The sequence below is a fragment of the Mercurialis annua genome, linkage group LG2, assembly GCF_937616625.2.
Source record: "Mercurialis annua linkage group LG2, ddMerAnnu1.2, whole genome shotgun sequence".
Lineage (NCBI taxonomy): Eukaryota > Viridiplantae > Streptophyta > Magnoliopsida > Malpighiales > Euphorbiaceae > Mercurialis > Mercurialis annua.
In genome coordinates this window covers 51014108-51036694 of record NC_065571.1, presented here as the reverse complement: position 1 = coordinate 51036694, position 22587 = coordinate 51014108, and the positions used below count along the sequence as shown (strand labels likewise).

Genomic DNA, 22587 nt, shown 5'->3' with positions numbered 1-22587 from the left:
CATGCCTTATAGTATTTGTCTTATAATTGAAATATGTGAGCAATCATATATGTTTATTGTGAATATGGCACCTCGGGGCGAAGCCTTTAATTCAAGATAGAAGGAGAGGAGTTCTATACTTAATAGGTAAAAGCATTATTGCCAAACCCAAACCAGACAGGTTGGTTCGACCGGAAAAACTAAAAACTGGTAAGGTCACCAGTTCGGGCAGCATTAATAAGTTTTCTTTCAAGAACTGGTTGTTTTTTCATCAAACCGGATTGATTTGGAACAATTAAACCGGTAAATCCAGCTCAACGGGAGTTGTATACCGCATAGAGAACCATTAGATCAGTTTATATACTAATTAACTAGTTGTTGTTGTTGTTATAACACTCATTCTCAAATTAATTATAAATATAACAGTATTTGATATTTTTTTTTTTTTTTGAAATATAAGATTGCATTAATTTAAAGCTGCAATATCAGCCAGTACAATGTGATGTATTTCTGGGGGGACACACCCCACCCATACAGAGAATTGATCTGGGCTTCTAAAAGCCATTCCTGCTAAAACATGAGCTGCTTCATTCCCTGTTCTATGGACAAAATTAAAGCCTTTGCATCTGCCCCTCTTAACTTCTATCTTGCAATCATGAGCAATAACCCCAACATCATTACAAGGCAAGATCTCCCTGTTGAAAGCATCCACTACAACTTTTGCGTCTGAAGAGACAATGAAAGGAGTTAGATTGCATTCCATCGCCAGGCTTATCCCATCCCTGATTGCATATGCTTCTCCTAATTCAGCATCCACCTTACAGTCATACTTTCTGAATCCAGCAGCTACCACTCGACCATTGGTATCCCTCACTACCGCCCCCGTGCTGTGTTGATTGTCATGTTGTCTGATTCCTGCATCCACATTCACAACATATTCACCCGGCTTGGGAGGAATCCACCTTCTGTCTACTGAGGCACTGCGCTTCTGCAATCTCCCCATCCCATGAGCACTGCTATTAGCACTTTTATAATCCTCAACATAAGCACACGCCCACTCCAGGATTTGATCTTCTGGTTTTGTTACCTGCTTAAACAGTGTGCAATTCCTATTATACCAGATTAACCACAGCATAGCACAAAAAATCAGAAAATCTGGATTAGTAAGACTATTAAAGGCTTTGGAAATGAGGTCCTGCATGCTCCACATGTGATCTGGCTTTAATCCGGTTGCTTTCTCCCAACACCTCCAAGCCTTTGTCGCCCGTTTACAAAACCAGAGAGCGTGAATTGCTGATTCACTTTCCCTTCCGCAGATCCGGCACCTGTCCTCAATGTTCATACCCCTACGGATTAAATTTACACTAACTGGGATCCAGTTATGATAACACCTCCACACAAACATTTTGACTTTTGGTGGCAGCTTTAGTTTCCAGAAACTGTTCCACCATCTCAGCTGCCTCGTATCATCAGACCCTGAAGGGTTTTCTAACATCCCACAAGCTACCGAATATCCACTTCTCACAGTATACTTCCCCATTTTATCATAGTGCCATCTCATGCAATCCTCAAGGGCTAAGTTTGATAGGGGGATCTGTTTAATCGATGAGGCTTCCTCTTCCTCAAAATGTGCATCAATCAAGGAGTGATTCCAGCGCCCTATTCCATCCATCAGCTCTCCCACTCTCAGGTCAAGGTTCAGAACAGGGTTGCTCTGAATTTTGAAGGATTTTTCTTTAGGGATCCACTTGTCTTTATAGACCCTTATGTTTTCGCCATTCCCTACCCTCCATCGCATACCTTCTGTCAGGATATCTCTTCCCCATATTATGCTCTTCCAAGTGAAAGATGATGTCCTGGGACAATTGGCATTCATAAACCCTGAGTCTTTGAAATACCTGCATTTATAAACCTTTGCCAATACACTATCCGGGTAGCACAGGATTCTCCATCCTTGCTTGGCGAGTAGACTTCTATTGGAGCATTCGAGGTTCTTGAATCCCAAACCACCCCTACTCTTTGGACTACAGAGCTTCCACCAACTTGCCCAGTGGATCTTTTTATCCCCTTCCTTACTCCCCCACCAAAATTTATTGCATAGACTCTCCAGCTCTCTAATCAAGGTTTTTGGAATCCTAAAGCAATTCATAAAGTACGAAGGGATGGCCTGAATTACTGCTTTCAGCAGTACCTCCTTTCCCCCTCCAGAGAACAAGTTACCCTTCCAACCTTGGAGTTTTTGCTTGACTCTCTCCTTTATGTCTTTAAAGCTCTCCCCTTTTTTCCTTCCCACTGCTGCAGGGAGCCCCAAATATTTCTCATGACACTTGACGATGGGAACTTGTAGCACTTGTTGGATCTTGGCCTGAAGAACAGGGCTAGATCCTTTCCCGAAGCACACTGCCGATTTGTCAAAATTGATTACTTGGCCGGATGCTTTGCCATAGGACTCCAGGATGTGCTTTATCACTTCACATTCCTCTGTATTTGCTCTGGCAAAGAGCAGACTGTCGTCCGCGAAGAATAGATGGGAGATACTGCAGTCCGGTCCAAATCTGACCCCCTGAATCCTTCCTAAAGACATTGCATTATTGATTAAACAGGACAGGCCTTGCCCACATATTAGGAACAGGTATGGAGACAGAGGATCTCCCTGCCGGAGTCCTCTTCCTGGTACAATTCTTCCTCTGATTTCCCCATTCAGATTGAAAGAGAAATGCACAGAGTTCAGACACTTCATAACTTTATCAATCCATTCCTCTCTAAACTTCATCTTGGACATCATTGCAGCCACGAATCTCCATTCTACACGATCGTAGGCCTTCGACATGTCCAGCTTTAACGCAATGGGGCCATTCTGTTTTTTATGGGATCTCTTCATCATATGGATACATTCAAACCCGACCAGAGCGTTATCAACGATTTGTCTTCCCGGCACAAAAGCACTCTGGGCCTGGTCGATGACTTCATCTAAAGCTTTCCAAAGTCTATTTGCTAAGACCTTAGAAATTATTTTATAAATAACATTACATAGGCTTATTGGTCTAAAGTGGTTCATACTTTCAGGCTTTTTAATTTTAGGTATAAGAGTTATCACAGTATCATTTATGCAGTTAATACTCCCACTATCGTTTAAGAATGAAAGACATACCTTAGTGATTTCTCCTCCAATAAGCTCCCAATACTTCTGGTAAAATAATGCAGGGAAGCCATCACTCCCTGGAGCTTTTGTGGCCGGCATTAGCTTGATAGCATTCTCTACTTCCATCTCTGTAAACCTCCTGCAGAGCATATCATTCGTTCCTTCACTGACAAAGTTGGTCACGTGATTCGTAACAGCAACTATCTCCTCGGAGGTTGGGTTGGATGATTCAAAGATTTTGGAGAAGTACCCTTGAATAATGGCAGCTACCTCCTCCGGATCTTCTCTCCACCGACCTTCTTCATCTCTCGGGCCTTGTATTCTGTTTCTTGCCTTCCGTTTAGAGGCTTTCAAGTGGAAAAACCGCGTATTTCTGTCCCCATGCCTCAGCCATTCAACTCTGGCCCGTTGCTTCCACTTTACCTCCTCCTGATGTTGAATCTCCTCCAGCTGATCCTCCACCTTCTTTATCACACTGAAAGGGATGTTTAAATCTCTGGACTCCAGCAACTCTTTCAGCTCCCCCTTTTTTCTTGCTATTTCCCCAGCGAGGTTTCCCAAATTTTCTTTGCCCCACTTGGAGAAAATTTTCGCACACTGCTTCAATCTCCCAGGAACATCCTTTATGTCTCTAATTCTGTTGTCCCCACGCCAAGCATCTTCCACCACCTGCTTCAAATCCTCTTTCAAAGTCCAAGCTTCCTCAAAATGGTATCTACACCCACTCCTCCTCTTTTTAGCCCCTCCAAAATGATTCTCCTTCTCACCACTCATGACCACTGGCCGATGATCAGAGCCCCAAAAATCCAATAATTGGACTTGATGGTCAGGAAAGAGTTCTTCCCAATCCAGGTTAATTAGAAATCGATCTAGCTTTTCTCTAATCAGCCCTTGCCCTCTATTGCACCACCAGGTAAAGCCTTTCTCAGCATTGATCACATCTAGGAGATTGCAATCATTGAGGCATTGCTGGAAATTATTCATCAAATAAGCTTGTCTTTTGTTGCCACCGGCCTTCTCTGATTCTTTAAGTATCTCGTTGAAATCACCACCGCATATCCAGGGGCAAGTAACCAGCCCACACAGCCTTCTCATCAGCGTCCATGAGTGAACCCTCTGAGACTGGACTGGGTTTCCATAAAACCCCGTATACCTCCATCTCCTTTGTTTCTCATCTGTCACCATGCAATCTATATAAAATTTAGAATAGCTTAACACTGAGACGTCTACCAGTTCATCCCAAAAAAGTGCCAGCCCTCCACTCTTTCCTTCACAGTCAACACCCACACATCCTTCCATCTTCAATTGAACCCTTATGCTCTCCAATTTGCTTGTGCGCATTCTAGTCTCCATAAGAAACACCAGATTGGGCTTGATCACTCTCACATGATCCTTTAAGTTTTGGAACGTTCGAAGGGAGCCCAATCCCTGAACGTTCCAGTTGAATATTTTCATAATGCTTGGCGGCTCTGCTTAGCAGAGACCGCCCCCGTCGTTTCTTCCACCATCTCATCAGCGGCATAGTCCAAGGACTTGGATAATGCCTCTGATTTGTTGCTCTCCTCTGTTTCTTTTTCACTGACTGTTCCTTCTGCACCTTCCTGTGCCCTAACCATATTAGAGATATCCTCAAAAGGCCTTCTCCTTCCCTTTGGCCCATTATGGGCCTTTTTCAAACCTCCACCTTTTCCAGTGGGCTTCTTAACCCCTTTTTCCTTGGCTTTCAATTTGAGCCCACTTGGCCCATCCGCACCATATTTGAATTTACCCTTACTTCGCGCCCCCTTCTCCCTTAAATTCAGGCTAGAGTCCTGACCGATGTTAACCTCAATCAGGTCCAAAGCTTTTAGCAGCGTTCCCCTAGTCTCGCCAGACTTCTCTTCTTTTTCCTTATCTAATTCCGGAATCCCAGGACTAGGTTGGCCAGCTTCCATTATCCTTCCCTTAATCACGCTGCCCACACCCTCTTCACCCTCTCCCTGCATCGGTTTTACCGCTGCCTGAAAATTTCCTTTTTCCCCTCCGTCTCCGGCGAGGACTCCATTTCCTCTGCTTCTTTTCTGCCTCCCTCCCTGGCCCAACAGACTTCCTGCTCGAATGGAGTCATTATACCGGTATCCTGTCGAATTTCTGCTTTCAGTTGCACTACATTCCAGCACTGGATGACCCAGTATGCCACAATTATAACATAACTCCGGGAGCCTTTCATATCTTAATAATGCCACTACCACCGTTCCCAGATCATCCACATTAACCTTCAGCCCTCTCTTCAGTGGTTTTATGACGTCAATCTTAACCCTAACTCTCAGATATTTCCCCAGACAATCCCCGGTTGCACCGGGGTCAACTTTCTCCACCACTCCTAGTTGCCCTCCCAACGACAGTCCGGCTTCCTTGTTCATGCACATCAATGGCAGGTTATGGATCTGAATCCAGAACGACGCCTTGTCAAATTTCATTCCCAGATGGTCTCCTACACCTGTTGGTTCCTCCACCACAATCAAGCTTTCGTTGAACGTCCATGGACCTCCTGCAGCCACTCTTCTCTTATCTTCTATGGATTCAAAATGAAAAACAAACGCATTCTCTCCAACCATCTCTACTGAGAGTTGCTTCTTAGTTTTCCACAAGAAGCTCACCGTCGAAATGAATCCTTCTCGGTTTACTCTCTTTGTGGCCAGCACTTTTCCCATGAGGGAAAGAGCCACCTTCTGTTCACCTGCTGTTCTAGCTTTCTCACCAAGATCGCATACCACCACATCTTCATCATCCGAGAGAGACAATGCTTGACATAGTGAGGAAATATCCATGGGGAAGGGACGTTCTGAAAATCAGAAAAAGACTATCTCTTTTTTGGAGAGAAAAAAACTTTGTTCTTGGTCTCAAAACTATTTCAGTTGGATTTTGGTTGAACCTTAAACCCTTAACTCATTATTGTTAATGGTTTGATCATCGGGTCAGGTCTGACAACATTAATTAAAAGAAAGAAAAAAATCTTTATAATTATTAATGGATATAATATATTTTTTAAAGAAAGAAATGATTTAATACTAAAAATCATTTAATTAGAGAAAGTAAAAATGAAACGTATAGCTTATATTAGGTTAAATTAATTTATAGAGTTCTTTTATAAGTTTTAGTTATTTATTTTTATAAAAAATAGAAAATTAAATAATAGCTGATGATTTTATAATTTATATAAATTATCAAAAGCTCCAAATAAAAAAAAATAGTCTAACTAATATAAATAAAATACTTTTTAGTCATTTAACTTATTTATATGATAATTTGAAAATAAAAATCATTATAAAATATAAAATATTATATATCTATTAAAATTAGAGGGAATTTCCTATACTGTACTATTTTCTATTTTATTTACAACTTTATATTTTTTTTGTCTTTATTTTTCTAACTTTTTTTTATGCGGAAATATTTTTTTTTAATTTCAAAAATATTTTTTTCACTTTTTAATAATTTATTATCTTTTCTTATAGATTTTTTTTTCTGGTATCTTTTTTATTTTTTTATCGTATTTTTAGTCTAACTATGGTGGTATATTATAGTGCATTTATTGTATTTTTAGTGTAATTATGATGTTTTTATAGTGTAACAATAGTGTATATATAGTGTATTTATGATATTTTTGTAGTGTTTTTATGGTGTATACCATAAAAACACTGCAAATACACCATAAACACTGCAAATACACCATAAACACTGCAAATACACCATAAACAATGCAAATGCATTATAGATATACTAAAAAGGACAAAAATACACCAAAAAAACATAGATATACCGAAAACATCAGAAAAACACTATAAATACACTATAACGTAAATATTTTATAAAAACACTGCAAATACACCATAAATCAAATCATTATTTATAAAATCAGTAGCATTAAAATAAAGGTCTAATGGTGAAAAAACCCAAACCTTTAGGACTTGTTGCAATTTTATCCAAACCTTTTAATTTTTGCAATAATATCCAAATTGCATTTTTTTTTTGCAATAATAGCCAAATTGATGCTCAAACTTGTTGTTTCCAATTAAAATATTAGGCTATTATTATTTTTTGATGTATAATAATATAGTAAAATTCCCAAGAAATGGCAAAGGGGTTCGTTTTGAAAATGTTGATATAATAACGGCAGCTAATTCATCTATTGGAGGTCAAAAAAATTCACATAAAAAGTGCAATTTGACTATTATTGCAACAAAATAGTGCAATTTGGATATATTGCAAAAATTAAAAGATTTGGATAAAATTACAACAAGTCATAAAGGTTTGGGTTTTTTTTTTGCCATTAAACTTAAAATAAACAAACAAATCTATAAATAAGAGAAAGACAAAATAATTATATAAACAATAGAACAATTTTATAAACAAAAAAAATCATAGATTTACAATAATTTATTTACAAAATGTTTAAATCATTACAAAAAATTTTAAAAATCTAAAAATGATGTCGCGAAATTCATAGTGCAAACGTAAGAGATGAACGGAAAAACGACCGGCAGAGACGAGGAACTAATCGGAAGTAGACGAACAGAAGCATGAATGAAAAACGAACGGGAAAGACGAACGAAAAAGCAACCGGAAGAGACAAATGGAAAATCAAACGGAAAATAAGAAACAAAAGAAGAGAGAATTTTGAAAGAAAGAAAGAGAAAAAAGAGTGTGACTATATAAAATTTTAATCTAAAATAAAATAAAACTTTTATATATTGTAATAGGTATTTTTGTAAATATATTTCTTATTAGTATAGAATGGAAAATTATAAAAAGATAACTAAATTTATTATAAATATACTAAAAAATAAGGTATTTTGAAAATTGGTCAACTTTGTGTGCGTAGTTTTGAAGCTTCGAAGCTTGTTTAGTCTTATAAAAACTCAAGTTAACATGCATGTTAGGCACTATGTGGAATATATGTATATATGGAGACACTTAAATTATAGGCTAAATCTATTTTAAGGTCTTTAAATTCTACATTTTTGGTTCATTAGATCTCTCAATTTCTATTTGACTTTCAGTTCCTTAAACTTTCATTTTTTGATTCATCAGGTCTTTCAAATTTTATTTGTCTTACTCAAGTCCTTAATTGTTTATTTTTTGGTTCATTGGATCTTTAAATGGATTTTCGTTTAAGGACCTAATGAACCAAAAAATAAAAATTTAAGGACCTGAGAAAGTCAAATATAAGTTGAGAGACCTGATGAACCAAAAAATAAAATTTTAAGGATTTGAGAAAACTAAATAAAAATTGAAGGACATGATAAATCAAAAAATGAAAGTTTAAGGACCTTAAAATGGATTTAGCTTAAATTTTAAGTACAAAGTATACTGCACTAGTTTCAACTATAAATAACAACCTTTAAATTTTTTATATTCAAATAAACTTTAAATAAGATAAATCTATTACATAACGTAAAATTATAGTTCTAAATTTTAAATTGTCGAATATATAATTACGGTTTGAAATCCACTGTCTCACTTAAGTAAATGAGTATGATGAATTACAATTTAAGTAAAAATAAAATTTAAACATTAATTGATGGATACTGAATCCCACCATAACTATAATGAGGTCGAGTCGCACTGGATTCGTTCTCGAAGATAACATTGCGTTTTACCAAAGAGCTGAAAGCTAAATAATATTTAGGACCGAATTCAGGAGATCCGCCTTAATCAAAGGAATAGACCGAATCACAAAGATACGGCCGAATCCCCTGAAGACTAGGATAAAACGCGTCGTTCGAGAGATTCGCCCAATATAATATATATATATATATATATATATATATATATATATATATATATTGTTAAATATGTGAATATACTTTTTTTTATAATCTAATATATATTTTAGTTTGATATGTTATTTTGTTTTTATTTTGTGAAGTTCTTTTTTGATAAACAAGTATTATAGTACTTACATGCTGTCACAACAGCTTTTTCTGTTTTTTCCTAATCAATCAGATCGTCCTGAATTACTTCATAGTATATCTTTTTCAACTTTTATATTTGTATTTAAATTTGCATTCAAAAGATATATGTTTCCTAGGGGTGTAATGGAGTCGAGCTAACTCGCGAGTTGCTCGAAATTGACTCGAAAAATATTCGAAATCGACTCGACTCATATTGATTGAGTTCGAATTCGAGCTACGCGAATTAGTTATCGAGTCGAATTCGAACTCCAAAATATTTGACTCGATGAGCTCGCGAGCCTAATTGAGTTTCGGTAATTTATCTTTTTATCCTTTATATTTATATATATTTATAATAATACTTTTTTAAATATCAAAATATTATTTTAAATATTTATATAGATACTAGAGTTGAGTCGAGTCGAGTTCGAATTTCAATTATTTTATTGAATTCGAGCTCGAACTCCTAAATAAAACTCGATCGATTTCGAGATGAGTTTTGAATTTCAAATTTTAGAGTCGAGTCGAGCTCGAGTTTAGCAGTGTTTCGACTCGACTCGGCTCGACTCTGTTACACCCCTGCTGTTTCCAAATATGTTTCTAAACTTTGCGTAAATAGGGTTTTATTATATGACCTTAACCATGCATATGTACCCTTCGATATGGACTATAATATTTTGAAAAATATTATATGGTTTATATTCAATCGGATGTTAATAGAATAGTATATTTTTCAATATTAAATTGGTTATAGATCTATAAATAAAATATAATCTGGCGATTAAATAAAAAGTCAAAAAATATACTGTTCTTTATTGAACAAAGGGTCAACGCGCCCCTTGAACTTGTGACACGGGATAATTTAATCCAATTTATAATTTTTTAAGAAACTAACCCCAAAACTCTTCATTTTTGGGTCAAATAACCCCATAATATATATTTTTATTTCAAAAAATAGATTTAAGATAATTATATCGCAGCAATTAGCAAAGTATTTAATTACTTTTTTACATCCCTCACTTTCGATTTGTATTTTACGCATTTTAAAAATACAATTATGGGATTATCTGACCCAAAAATAGAGTTTTGCGATTATTTGCTCAAAAGAATATAAATTGGGTTAGATGACCTCGTGTCACAAGTTCAGGGGACGCGTATAATAAGACAATGCAAGTTTACTTTCTAACTACTCTACAGAAAAATATTGCTTGAGAAGGTGAGCAAATTAACTTAATTAATATTTCATAAATTCACTTAATTAAAACATTTTATGTTAATGCGTTGTAAAATATATATGTCTATAATACTGATAATTTAAACTTCACCTTTTTTTTTTGATAATTAGAAAGGAGGAGTAAAATTCGAACATGAGACCTTTTACCAAGATGTCTGTGACTATAACCACTGTACTACAAAAGCACTAGCAAACTTCGTCTTAAAAGAAATATCTGTAACAATTTACGCATAAAATTTGTGAATTAATAATGAATTTTAACGAGGTTAACCACTAAATTATAGAACAAAGGGTCAACGCGCCCCCTGAACTTGTAACACGGGGTCATCTAACCCAATTTATACTTGTTTGAGCAACTAACCCTGAAACTTTTCATTTTTGGGTCAAATAACCCCATAATTTATATTTTTATTTCGAAAAATAAATTTAGAATAATTATATCGCAACAATTAGGAAAGTATCTAATTGTTAATTTGCATACCTTACCTTCGATTTATATTTTACGCGTTTTAAAAATATAATTATGGGTTATTTGACCCAAAAATAAAGAGTTCTGGGGTTAGTTGCTCAAACAAGTATAAATTGGGTTAGATGACCTCGTGTTACAAGTTTAGGGGGCGCGTTGACCCTTTGTTCCTAAATTATATGTAATGTATAACTAATTGGAGTTAGCACAAGAATTAAAATTTGGAAAAGGGGTCATTTATGCCGTTAAGGTTTGTCTTTAAAATCAAGTAAGCCCTCAACGTCCAAAAAGGTTCAAATATGCCCTTAACGTCTTGAAAAATGAACAACCAAGCTCTCCAATTTCGAGAATCAGGCCCCCAACGTCTCATTTATAAGTCAAAATAGGGGGTCTAATTGTTCATTTTTTAAGATATTAGAGGTATATTTGAATTTTTCTGAACGTTGAGGGCCTGTTTGATTATAAAGCTAAACTTTAGGGGCATAAATAATCCTTTTCCCTTAAAATTTGTGCAATATATGTGGATGGGCCAATAGGGTTGAAAGTGAAGTTAAAGATCACGCGGGAGTTTGTTAGGGAAGTCACATGATCCACCAATCTCCCACTTTCCACTCTTTTCTTCCTTTTCATATTTCTCTTCCTTCATTTCCGATGTTGTCCCTATGATTTTACATTAATTACCTCTTGCCATTATGGAAAGGTTTAGTACTATTTTCCCCTTCATTCTGATTAATAGAAAATAAGGGTTACCAAAAAAGATTCTTGATCTTAGTGTTTTTAATTTTAGTTAATTTCATTATCTGAACACTGTTACTATGGCTATAAATGAACATATATGCTTAGAAGGGTTCGGTATCCAGCTCAAAATAAACTGAATATCGGAGCCTAATTTTATAATTATTTCTTTGAACAATCTAAATTTGAACATATTGATGTTCGGCATGTTTATGTTAATTGAAATATGAATTTGATAAAAAATTATGAATGATTCCTAAATAAGTCATAATTGTATTCGTTTGTTAAATAAATTTGATTTGTGGTTAACTTTTTTATATTTTTGAGATGGAGGAAGCGTTTCGAATGCAATTTCCATATTCACATCTATACGTGTATTTTTTATGCAGAATTGTCTGTATATCATGTGTTATGCAGAATCTAATCAATTACTAGATACATGCTAATAATATTCCAAACTTGTACAAAATTTAAAATTGGATCTTCTCGAAGATAACCAATTAAAAAACCAAATCAAGGACATAAATAATTGCGTAGTCAAAATCTAGCAAGTTCTTCATGTAGGAATCCGTTAATGATTTACTCTATAAATTTTTTATTTGATAATAATATTACTACTCCCAAATTGAAAAAAAAAATTGAAAATCCTTGGTAATTGCTCCATCTTCTACAATTGTCTTTTGTCATGTTCCCAAAAGATTAAACACTCAATAAAACTTCATTTTTAAACCATCAATTTATGCTTAATTAATTAAAAAGTTAAAGGCAAACCCTATAAATGTATGCTTAATCTTAGACTTAATGACAAACACTTTCCTCATAAAGTTAATGGACCACCACACCCTTAATTCTCTCTAATTAGAACTTAATGCCATTTTAAGAAAAAGACAAACTTAGCAATGACAAAGATCTGTTAAATAAATAAACTGCCAAGGACATATTTGTCCAAAAACAAATACCCTTCTTCACAATTTAAACTCTCTTTAGTCTTTATCATCACTCACTCTTTTCAGTTTTTCTTCAGCTAAACTTTTCTTGAACCCTAACCCTAACAAAATCTTCAATTTCTCTATATTTCCTTCTTCCGCCATGGAACCCGGCCGATCTCCGCCGCACGGCCTAACCCAAGAAGAATACGCCGAACTCAAACCGCTAGTGAAAACATATCACAAATTCGAACCAGTATCGGACGCATGCACCTCATTAATAACTCAACGCATTGACGCACCGGCTCGAGTCGTTTGGCCATTGGTTCGAAGCTTTGAGAATCCTCAAAAATACAAACACTTCATAAAAAGCTGCAATATGAGAGGCGACGGTGGAGTCGGTAGTATCAGAGAGGTTACGGTGGTTTCTGGTTTACCGGCTTCGACGAGTACGGAAAGGTTAGAGATTCTTGACGATGAGAAACATATTTTAAGTTTTAGGGTTGTGGGTGGTGAACATAGGTTAAATAATTATTGTTCTGTTACTTCTGTTAATGAGTTTATTAATAATGATGGGAAGGTTTATACAATAGTTTTAGAGTCTTATGTAGTTGATATACCGCAAGGAAATACTGGTGAAGATACAAAAATGTTCGTTGACACTGTTGTTAAGTTGAATCTTCAAAAGCTTGCTGTTGTAGCAATGGCTTCTCTGCATGGTCATCAATAGTCATAACAATGGTAGCGTGGTTGGGGTTAAATATTTTTCCGGTTACTGAATTATATACTGTTTTATAAAACGGTCATCGGAATGTTTCATTTGTTATATTTTAATAATTAAATTTTTATTTTTCCAACAATGGAAAGTTATCTAATCAATTCTGGTCAATAATTATCTATACGGCCAACTGATTACCGGATATCAATTATGCCGCGTAGACAATCCATCGAACGCATAGATAATTAATGACGGAAATTGATTAGATAACCTCTAATTGTTGAAAAAAATAGAAATTGAGTTGCCATAATATAACAAAATGAAAATTTTGATGACTTTTTATAAAATGTTTATAAATTTGGTAACTGCATAAAACTTTAATCCGTAGTAGTGGGAATGATAATGGCAGCAGCAGGCGGAAGGGTGGTGGCGGTGGTGATGATGTCAAGATTCTTTTGGTATCACAGTGGTCAGAATCGGCTTTTGCAAGTTGGTTTTTATTTAAAGAAATCAATTAATTTTTAAATTATTCTTTCGTTTTCTCTACTATTATTGTTATTGGTTGATGGTTAGGCAGTTGGTATTGGTTTGTATATTTTAGTAGTCTTTTTTGTTGTTTTATTATATATTATTGGTTAAGTTTCAGTTATATGGATTATGGGCTATTGCTTGAACCGTCATAAATTTCTCCACAATAAGTAAAAAAGAAAGTTCAATTGCATATATGATGATGGAATCACTTATCATTTTCCTTTCTCTTTAATTTAATTTTACTTTTTTTTTTGTCTTTTTGATCTCTATCGGAAATTTGTACATATATATAGAACATATATACAATAATACAACTATACATTTATAATATAAAAGATTGTGTACAGTGACAGCTTATCTCATTCTATTATTATATAAATTAGCTTACTAATAATAGGAGGGGAACATTTTTTGTATAAGTTTTCGTGTAGTCTTAATAAAATATGCTATAAGAATAAAAATAAAGTTTGATTTTTTCCTTTACAGGAAACTGCTGACATTGTTTCTGTGTATTTGTTTATGAGACTCATGATGGGTATGAATGATCAGTCTTAATTTGTTAGACAATAAAAAGGATTTTTATTACATTAAATGAAAATGTAAAAATAAGTAGAGAAAATAAAAATAAAAAGTTTCTTTTAATAACTGGAGAGGGTAATACTTATGGGAGAAATTGAATTCACGACCTTAGTAAAATGTTGTTAAATGCTTATACCGTTTGAGCTATAGATCATCGGTAGAAATAAAAAAGTTATAAGGACAAAGATAAATTGCTTATGGAGACTTTTAGTGAAAATTATAATGTCTTAAACATGTGATGGTGGAAGGTTGATGATTTTCTAGTGAAGATTATAATGTCTTAATTTGTTTTTTCGAATATACTACTCTTTTTCTTGTAAAATAGTTGTCGTTTTAGATAAAAAAAAAAAATTATAATATTTGCTATTTTAAAATATTAAGAAAGCATTTGATACTAAAATTGATTGTAACTAGCACAAGAATAAAAATTAATGTCTATATATGGATGAAAACTTGTGATAGTGGAAGGTTGTTATTAATTTTTTTTATCGAATATTCTATATACTAGTGTATCAATATTTTTTTTTGGCAAAATAATCTTATATATCATAACTTTAATCCTTTTAACAAATTTATATTAAACAATTTGATTCATTAATTTTATAAATTGAGACAAAATTATCCTAAACGTGTCTTATTCGACATGAATACACTTGATTGATCCGGTAATAAAAGACAAATTTCATAACTTTTTAACTGATTAGCTTAAAATTTAGATACACTTAATTTTGACTAATTATGAGCTGAAAAGAAAAAATCAACTCCGTATTTATTTAAGTTTTATTGTCATATTAATTAAAAAACGATACCAGTATCTGCAAATGATACACTTGCATGTATCGAATTAAAATGATAAACCACAATTTAAAGGAATAATTATAAAATATATTGCAAATTTTGACATATTTTGCAATTACAATATAATGTTTTAAATTTTACCAATATCAAACAATATTTCCACAATTCATCATATTTTTTTGATAAAAAATATTAATGTGAACCCATAATATACATTATTCCAGTGCCTACGCCAATATTTTCTCATCAAAAAAGTAATTGGTGTCTCGAATTGTAAAAAAATAATAGTTCGTGTTTGACATTATCCCTCCGGTCGGGGACGTCCCTCCAATAATGTTTTAAATTTAAATTATATATTAAAGTTAGTGTTGTAATTGAAAAGTATTTTTAAATTTATAATTTAATTTGTATTTAGTTCAATTTTAAAATTTATGTTTGATCTTATTAGTAGTTGGTGATAAAAAAAAAAAATAGATAGCTAAAAGCAATCGTTTGATATTTTCTAAGAAATGAAGAAACAGTGACAAAGATAAACGGCTTAAGGAGACTTTTGAACAACTTGATGAAAACATGTGATAAGGGAAGCTTGATGATCTATTTTTATTATTGTGATCATTTACATTATTGGAGGGACGTCCCCGACCTTATCCCTCCGGGACGTCCCTCCAATATTATTGAAAATAAAAAAAAAAGTTTTTTTGTTTTCGGAAAAATCGGAAAAATTTATTTCCAAACGTCGATAAACATTATCCGACGAATTATAAACGGAGGGACGTCCCCCTCTTCTGCCGGCGGCGGTGAACAATATCGCCGCCGGCAGTATATTTATTAAAAAAATTGTTTTAAATTTTATAAATTGTTAAACGTAATTATTTATGTTGTGCAAGTTCATTTAGAAAATTTTGTCGGTGACGAAATTGATTACAGCGATCGGTCTTTTTCGGTCACAGATTCAGCCGTACGAAAATATATTAAGCCATACTACTAATATTCAGTAAATATTAAATCGATTAAGTTTCTAAAATAACTAAAATTACAAAAAAAATCTATATTTTTTTTTAACAAAAAAACTCGGCTGCGACGTTTCCGGTTGCAGCCGGAAACAGCCCCCTGGAGGGGGACAGTCACGTAGAATATGATTTTAATTTAAATGAATTGAAAGGTTTTAGTTTTGTATAAAAATAGGAAAAAGGGCAAAAGGATAAAGTGTAGGGGCGGTATTTAGTAATCCAGAAAATAAAGTATAAGATAACAAGGCATCCGTATATCTTTATTTTTTTCATCACTTTTAATTGGAATTCACGTACATATATTATTTATGGATCTTTAGCTTTACTTATTCCTTTGTGTTTGCATGACCTAAATAATGAAAAGAGAAGTGCTATGTATTATCTCCGTGATGCACTTCTTCTCGTGAATATTCAAAAGTGGGGAAAAAAAAGGAAAAATGATGTGCTCTCTTCATGGTCATTTACCTTTTTTATTTTATTTTTAGGAATAAATGTATCAAGACTTGTATCTAACATTTGACTATGGAAATGATTTAATGTTGTATAGCTCAATTTAGACATGGCGATGGGCCGGTTCACGAGGAACGAGCCCGTCAAACCCGGCCTGGAACCGGTCAAAACCGAAACCGGACAAAAGTTGGACCAGAACCGGTGAAAGGTCAGTTCCAGGCCGTTTCAACATTTTTGGAACCGGATAAATCGGTTTAGAACCGCCGGATCCGGGTCCAAACCGTAAAAATTTGAATATTTTTAAATTTAAATATATTAAACATATATTTAAGTATAATAAAAACCATTTTTTTAATATTATATGAAATTCAAATATAATAAAAATTTATCATTTAAACTCACTAATAATGGAACTCTTAGATATATGGATATCATATTTATACATCTTATATTTATATATTTTTTATATTTTTTTCATGTGGGATTGTACTCTTAATAAAAACAACAATTGATGAAATATCTCATATTGCTTAGAATAAGTTATCATTTGATCATATTTATATATTCAAGTCTTAATTAAGGCTAAAGAAAGTAATCAAATAGTACTAATGAATTTATCAATTTAGTTCAAATTTTAATCGTTGATATAAAAATTATTTAATACTAATTTAAATAAAATTTTAGTTAATTTAATTTTTGGAACCGGCCAGAACCGTGAACCAGAATCGGCAGCTTCTAAACCGGCTGTTTTGGGCTTCTTAGACGGTTCCGAGACGATTCACATTTTTATTGACCCGTAAATTGCCGGATAGAATCGTAACCGGCGGTTCCTGAATCGTGGCAAGGTCTAACTCAATTGATGTTATAGTTACATTAAATATTATTATATTCAAGTTTGGAATTAATTTAACAAGACCCATCTTTAAAAAAAATGTATATTCGGATGCCTGTTAAGAGATCCTACTTTTTGAAACTAATTTTAACCACTAATTAACTAGTATAGTGGCGAACACCAACTTGTCTTTAGGAGATCTATTAAAACTTAAATATATAAAATATATTGTATAATATATTCTTAAATAAAATAATTATTGGTAAAAATACACAAGCGTACGTATGCCAACTTGTAATACAGACTGCCAAGTCCAAATATCGTACCCACAGAGAAAGCTTTTAGATACAACTAGTTAGAAAACTCGATTTGAATAGTCGAAAAGATATTTTTGGTTTGATTAAATAAATTAAAAGACAGAATTAAACTATTGTAAATTAAAAGAAACTAACGCTGTAATTAAATTGCGGTTTTAACACTAATGGAAAAAGTAGGGATTATTAACTTTTATTATGTTGTTTATTCGATATATGTTATGGATTGGATTGTTCTACTAAGGTTCGGCTTAATCAGAAACACCTAAAATTCACTCTCAAGCAATTACAGGCAAAAACATACAACGAACTAATAATAGGCTAATTACTCATTCTCGAATAATGATTAACCTAATTACTAATCAGTTAATGTTTATGAAGTAAACCCTAAGAGCACGCACTCGTTAATTCACTCTCGCGCAATTAACTCTTACGTTCTTAATTATATTGGTCTATTTCAATTTTACTCTCCTGATCTAAAACTAAAATACACGGCATAGGCTAAGTGATCAATTTAGCCTAAGCATTAAGAACAATAAGTAAAATTAGTATAAACAATAACCCGTAAATCCAATTTGTTTAAACAAACATAAATCCAATTAATAATCCCCACGATGGGTTTAGCTACTCATAATCATGAAAAACATAACAATAATATAAATAGAATTCATAGTTTTAAAGGTTATAATAATCAATGATCTTTCAAAAATCACCGTACTTTTGTCGCTTGATTCTCAATATAATATTGTTGAATAATCCAGAAAATAATAGTAAACGATGAACAAGAACTAAAAATATGCTAGTCTAATATTTTTGGTATAATCTAAGATTACGCGAACCCCTTGCAAGGTGTTAATGGATGATATTTATATGTTTTTTTTATCTCAAAATAGGGTTTTGAATCTTCTTTTGTGTATTTCCGATGTAATCCATGTCATAATTGGCCCCGGAATGATAAAACATGTCAAAAAGGTCAAAAACTGACATTTGGACCTGTTAGTGTCGCGTCGCGCTGCCATCACGCAAAATCCACTTTTGGGGTCTGAAATGTTCGTCGCGACGTGAGAATGGCTTTCGCGTCGCGACACTTTTTCTGCCGTAGGACCTCTAATTTCAAAACCTCATAACTCCTTGTAGACACGTCAGAGTGAGCTGGTTCTTGATTTTACGGAAAGCTTAAGATGTCTATTTTATTTATTATAAAAAACACAAAATTAATTGAGGTCTCTAAATATTACAAAATCTTCAATAAATACAGCATGGTCAAATTCACAAGTAGAAAATTGTCGGCATCTATTTTCATCAGATCTTCGCACAACTCTCCTTTAAACGTCAATTATGATCCCAATGGTTTCCAAATAACTTGAATATCATGAAAAACTCCTCCATTATGACTGAGATGCTCAAACAAAACAAAATAAGTACAAAGAATCTCAAAACAAATGTCAAATGCACATATATATGACATATAAAACACGTAGAATATAGGAGTATTTCTACTCCTATTAATAATTTCTTATCTTCTAAAATTGGTGCGTGCATAGATGGTTTTATTTTTAATTTTTACGAACACACCTTTTATAGTAACTGATCAATTATTAGTTCTTGATTTAACATTTTTAATAGTTTTTCATTTATGCAGTTTTTAAAAAAAAAATATGTTGAAACATGTGGATTTTTAGGGCATCTCCAACCAATTACAAAATTTGTCGCTAAAAGTGAAGTTTTATTAAAAAATTATAATTAAAAAATATTTATTAATTAAAATAATATTAATTATAAAAATAATTTATTAAAAAAATAATGATTTATTAAAAAAATAATGATTCATTAAAAAAATTATTATTTACTAAAAAATATTATTTGTCAACAAAATAATTATTTAGAAAAAATAACTATTTATTAAAAAATTATTATTTGGAAAAGATTATTATTTATTAAAAAAATTATTATATTAGAATGCGGGAGTAAAGTATAAAAGTAATAAGTTGTTGTTTTTATATTAAAATAATTATTAAAAAAATAATTTATTAATTATTTAATTTAAAAATAATTATTTTATAATACGGAAGTAAATTGCAGGAGTAACGTTTTATTACTTTCAGTTATTATTTAAATATAATATTTATAGATATATAACAGGAATCTGACTTGGTTAAAATGGAGGTACGCGCGGAAAAATTACAAAGTTAAAGAGGATTGGATGGGAGCAATGTGTAGGATGGGTGACCTACTGGGAAGTTGGAAAATTTGTGAAAATTGAGGGTGAGTGATAGTGTATGGTGTATAGCGGGTGTGTGTGTGACGGTGAGTGACTCATTAAATAATTCATTTTACGATTTTAATTAAAAAGTTAATTACTTTTATTTTATTTTAAATAAATCTGTCGCTAATTTTTTTAAATCAGTCGCAAAATGTTTGAGATTCCGTCGCTAATCCGTCGTGTTGAAGTGGAAAATCTCACATTATTTGTGTGTGTGAATGTACTTGTGTTTATATATTAGTTGGGCACCTCCACTTAACACCAATTGATTTTAAGATGGAATATAACATGGTATAAGAGCCTTGTCCATTTACACAATTTGAGTTTGGCCCGCCCCACGTGGGATGCGCGTGAGGGGGAATTTTGTTGCTCGTCCCGAACACGCTACGCGTGAGGGAGAGTGTTAAAGTGGGAAATCCCATATTGTTTGTGTGTGTGAATAGATTTGTGTTTATATGTTAGTTGGACACCTGCACTTGATACCAATTGGATTTAAGATGGAATCGAGTTTAGCGACGGAATTTAGCCATTTAGCGACGGATTTTGGCTGTTTTTTAGTAGTGGATGTGTCGTGATTCAAAATAAAAGTTGTTTCTTATTTAATAAATAAAACTATTTTAGTAATCAAAAAATAAAGTTCCTGAACCGAACCAACCAGGCCGGCGCGCACTGTCATGTGCCGTACAATTCTTCACACATGATGGAGGTTATGTCCTGAATTTCTCCGAAACACGCTTGGATCTCATGTTCCAGAATCCTCCAGAATATTCTAGAAATATTATATTCCGGAATATTCTAGAATCTTCCGGAATGGATCCTCCGGGACATTCTAAAATCCTCCAGAGCATTCTAGAAGTTTCTTTACGAGACTATACCGAAATTATCTAAAATTCTTTAGACTAATCCAAAATGCTTTAGAATTCTCTATAAGGTATTATATAATACATCTTACATTATATAAGATAATGTAAATAGTTCTAAAAGATAGAATAAGAACCATTTATTGAGAAAGTGGAGGAGTACATATAGCCTCAAAACCTCATTTGTAAAATATCCAGGAAATCCTCAAAATCCAAATTTTTTGTAATCATGGCTTTCATCAAGTAAATAGAAGCTCACATACTTTTAGCCATATTACGATTACTTCCACTTAAATTGTGCATAACATTTCAAGAGAGTCTGACCAGTAACTTGTTCGAGAGAAGTTACAGATCGTTGGTTAGAAAATCCAAACTCGTGACATCGTGTATGGTAAATTGAGAAGGATATAACTCCTAACCCATTTATAAAACGGCCGAATACTTTTTAGAGTCCAAACTTAAATGAAAAAGACCAAATTTATAAACTCAATAAATTGAGTTTTTCTAAACAATGCGGTAAAAACCACAAACTCTCCACATTCATCCATTTCACACATAACACTTTCGTTTTTATTTTAAATTCAACTTTCCCGGTAAGATATGAAAAGATAATTATGTGTTAGAGATTAATGATTTTGATCCATAATTTTGCACAATAAATTCAATTAGATCTTCTTTCACCTATTAATATTTAAAAAAAATATATAACTTTATTACATGCTGGTGAGGTTGTTTCGTCCCTATAATGTGTTATCACTACATTACCAATATAAATGTAAAGGCAAAAATACTTAAAAACCCCTCACCTTTAACTTTGTTTTCAATTGCACCACCACGTAGAAAAATTTTCAATTACACCCTATTTAGGGTTTTTAATTTTCGTCTGTACCCCAATTGACTAAAATAACCTTTTTTTATTTAGAAAAAAGTTTAAATTAATCCTTCATATACTAATTTATTTGTTTTTTTTTCAAATGGAAAAAATAATGATACAATCCCTCTATTTAGTTGGTTTTAATAATTTTATCATTAAATTAATTAAATTGTCAATTTTTTTTATTTTGGGGTACAAATGAAAATTGAAAACCCTAAATAGGGTGCAATTGAAAACTCTCCTATATGGTGGTGGAATTGGAAAAAAGTTCAAAGGTGGGGGAGTTTTCAGTATTTTTGCCAAATGTAAATAATCAGCTTCAATTTTTTTTATTCATTTAAATTTATATGATCGAAATTGAAAAAAAATTAATTAATTAAATTTAATTTCATAATACAAAAAGTTAAGAACCAATTATACTGCTATCTTTTAGTTCTACCAAAGAACCCCAAGAACACACCGAGTAGTAATAATCCGTCAGTCAGTAAGGTTTTTAGATCAAGAAGAGCAACTCATTGCTGCAAATCCCAAATAAACTATTGCTTGTAACATCAATCACTACACTTGCTTTCATTTTTTTGTCAAACCCTAATTATTAGTAATTTATTACAACAACAACGCTGTACAGTTCAAAAAAATAATAGATCCTAAAAACACCTACCCATAAGTATTTCAAGATTCTGCAGTTGTTCAATTAATTAAAGCAAAAAAATAAAAATGAAGATCCAACAACAGATAAGATAAGAGATGATCATAATTAAAGATTACCTACCAGATCATGATGATACATATAAACAGTACTGTTACATCAAAATCTCTTCTTTAATTATGATCATCCTCTGTAATAAATTTAATAAACCGTATGATGAACAGCACCCGTAACAGTGGTAGCATAGATTAGCCTCGTAATTGCTTCTGTAAAATTTATTCAAAGATTTTC

The 22587-nt window shown here is 32.8% G+C and overlaps 1 protein-coding gene across 1 annotated transcript; it reads left to right on the top strand.

Annotated features, from left to right (window-relative positions):
• Positions 1-12487: 12487 nt before the first annotated feature.
• On the top strand, positions 12488-13859 carry LOC126667018 (abscisic acid receptor PYL2). The gene has a single exon (XM_050359961.1). The coding sequence runs from the start codon at positions 12582-12584 to the stop codon at positions 13146-13148; it is 567 nt and encodes a 188-aa protein (XP_050215918.1). The 5' UTR covers positions 12488-12581; the 3' UTR covers positions 13149-13859.
• Positions 13860-22587: the final 8728 nt, after the last annotated feature.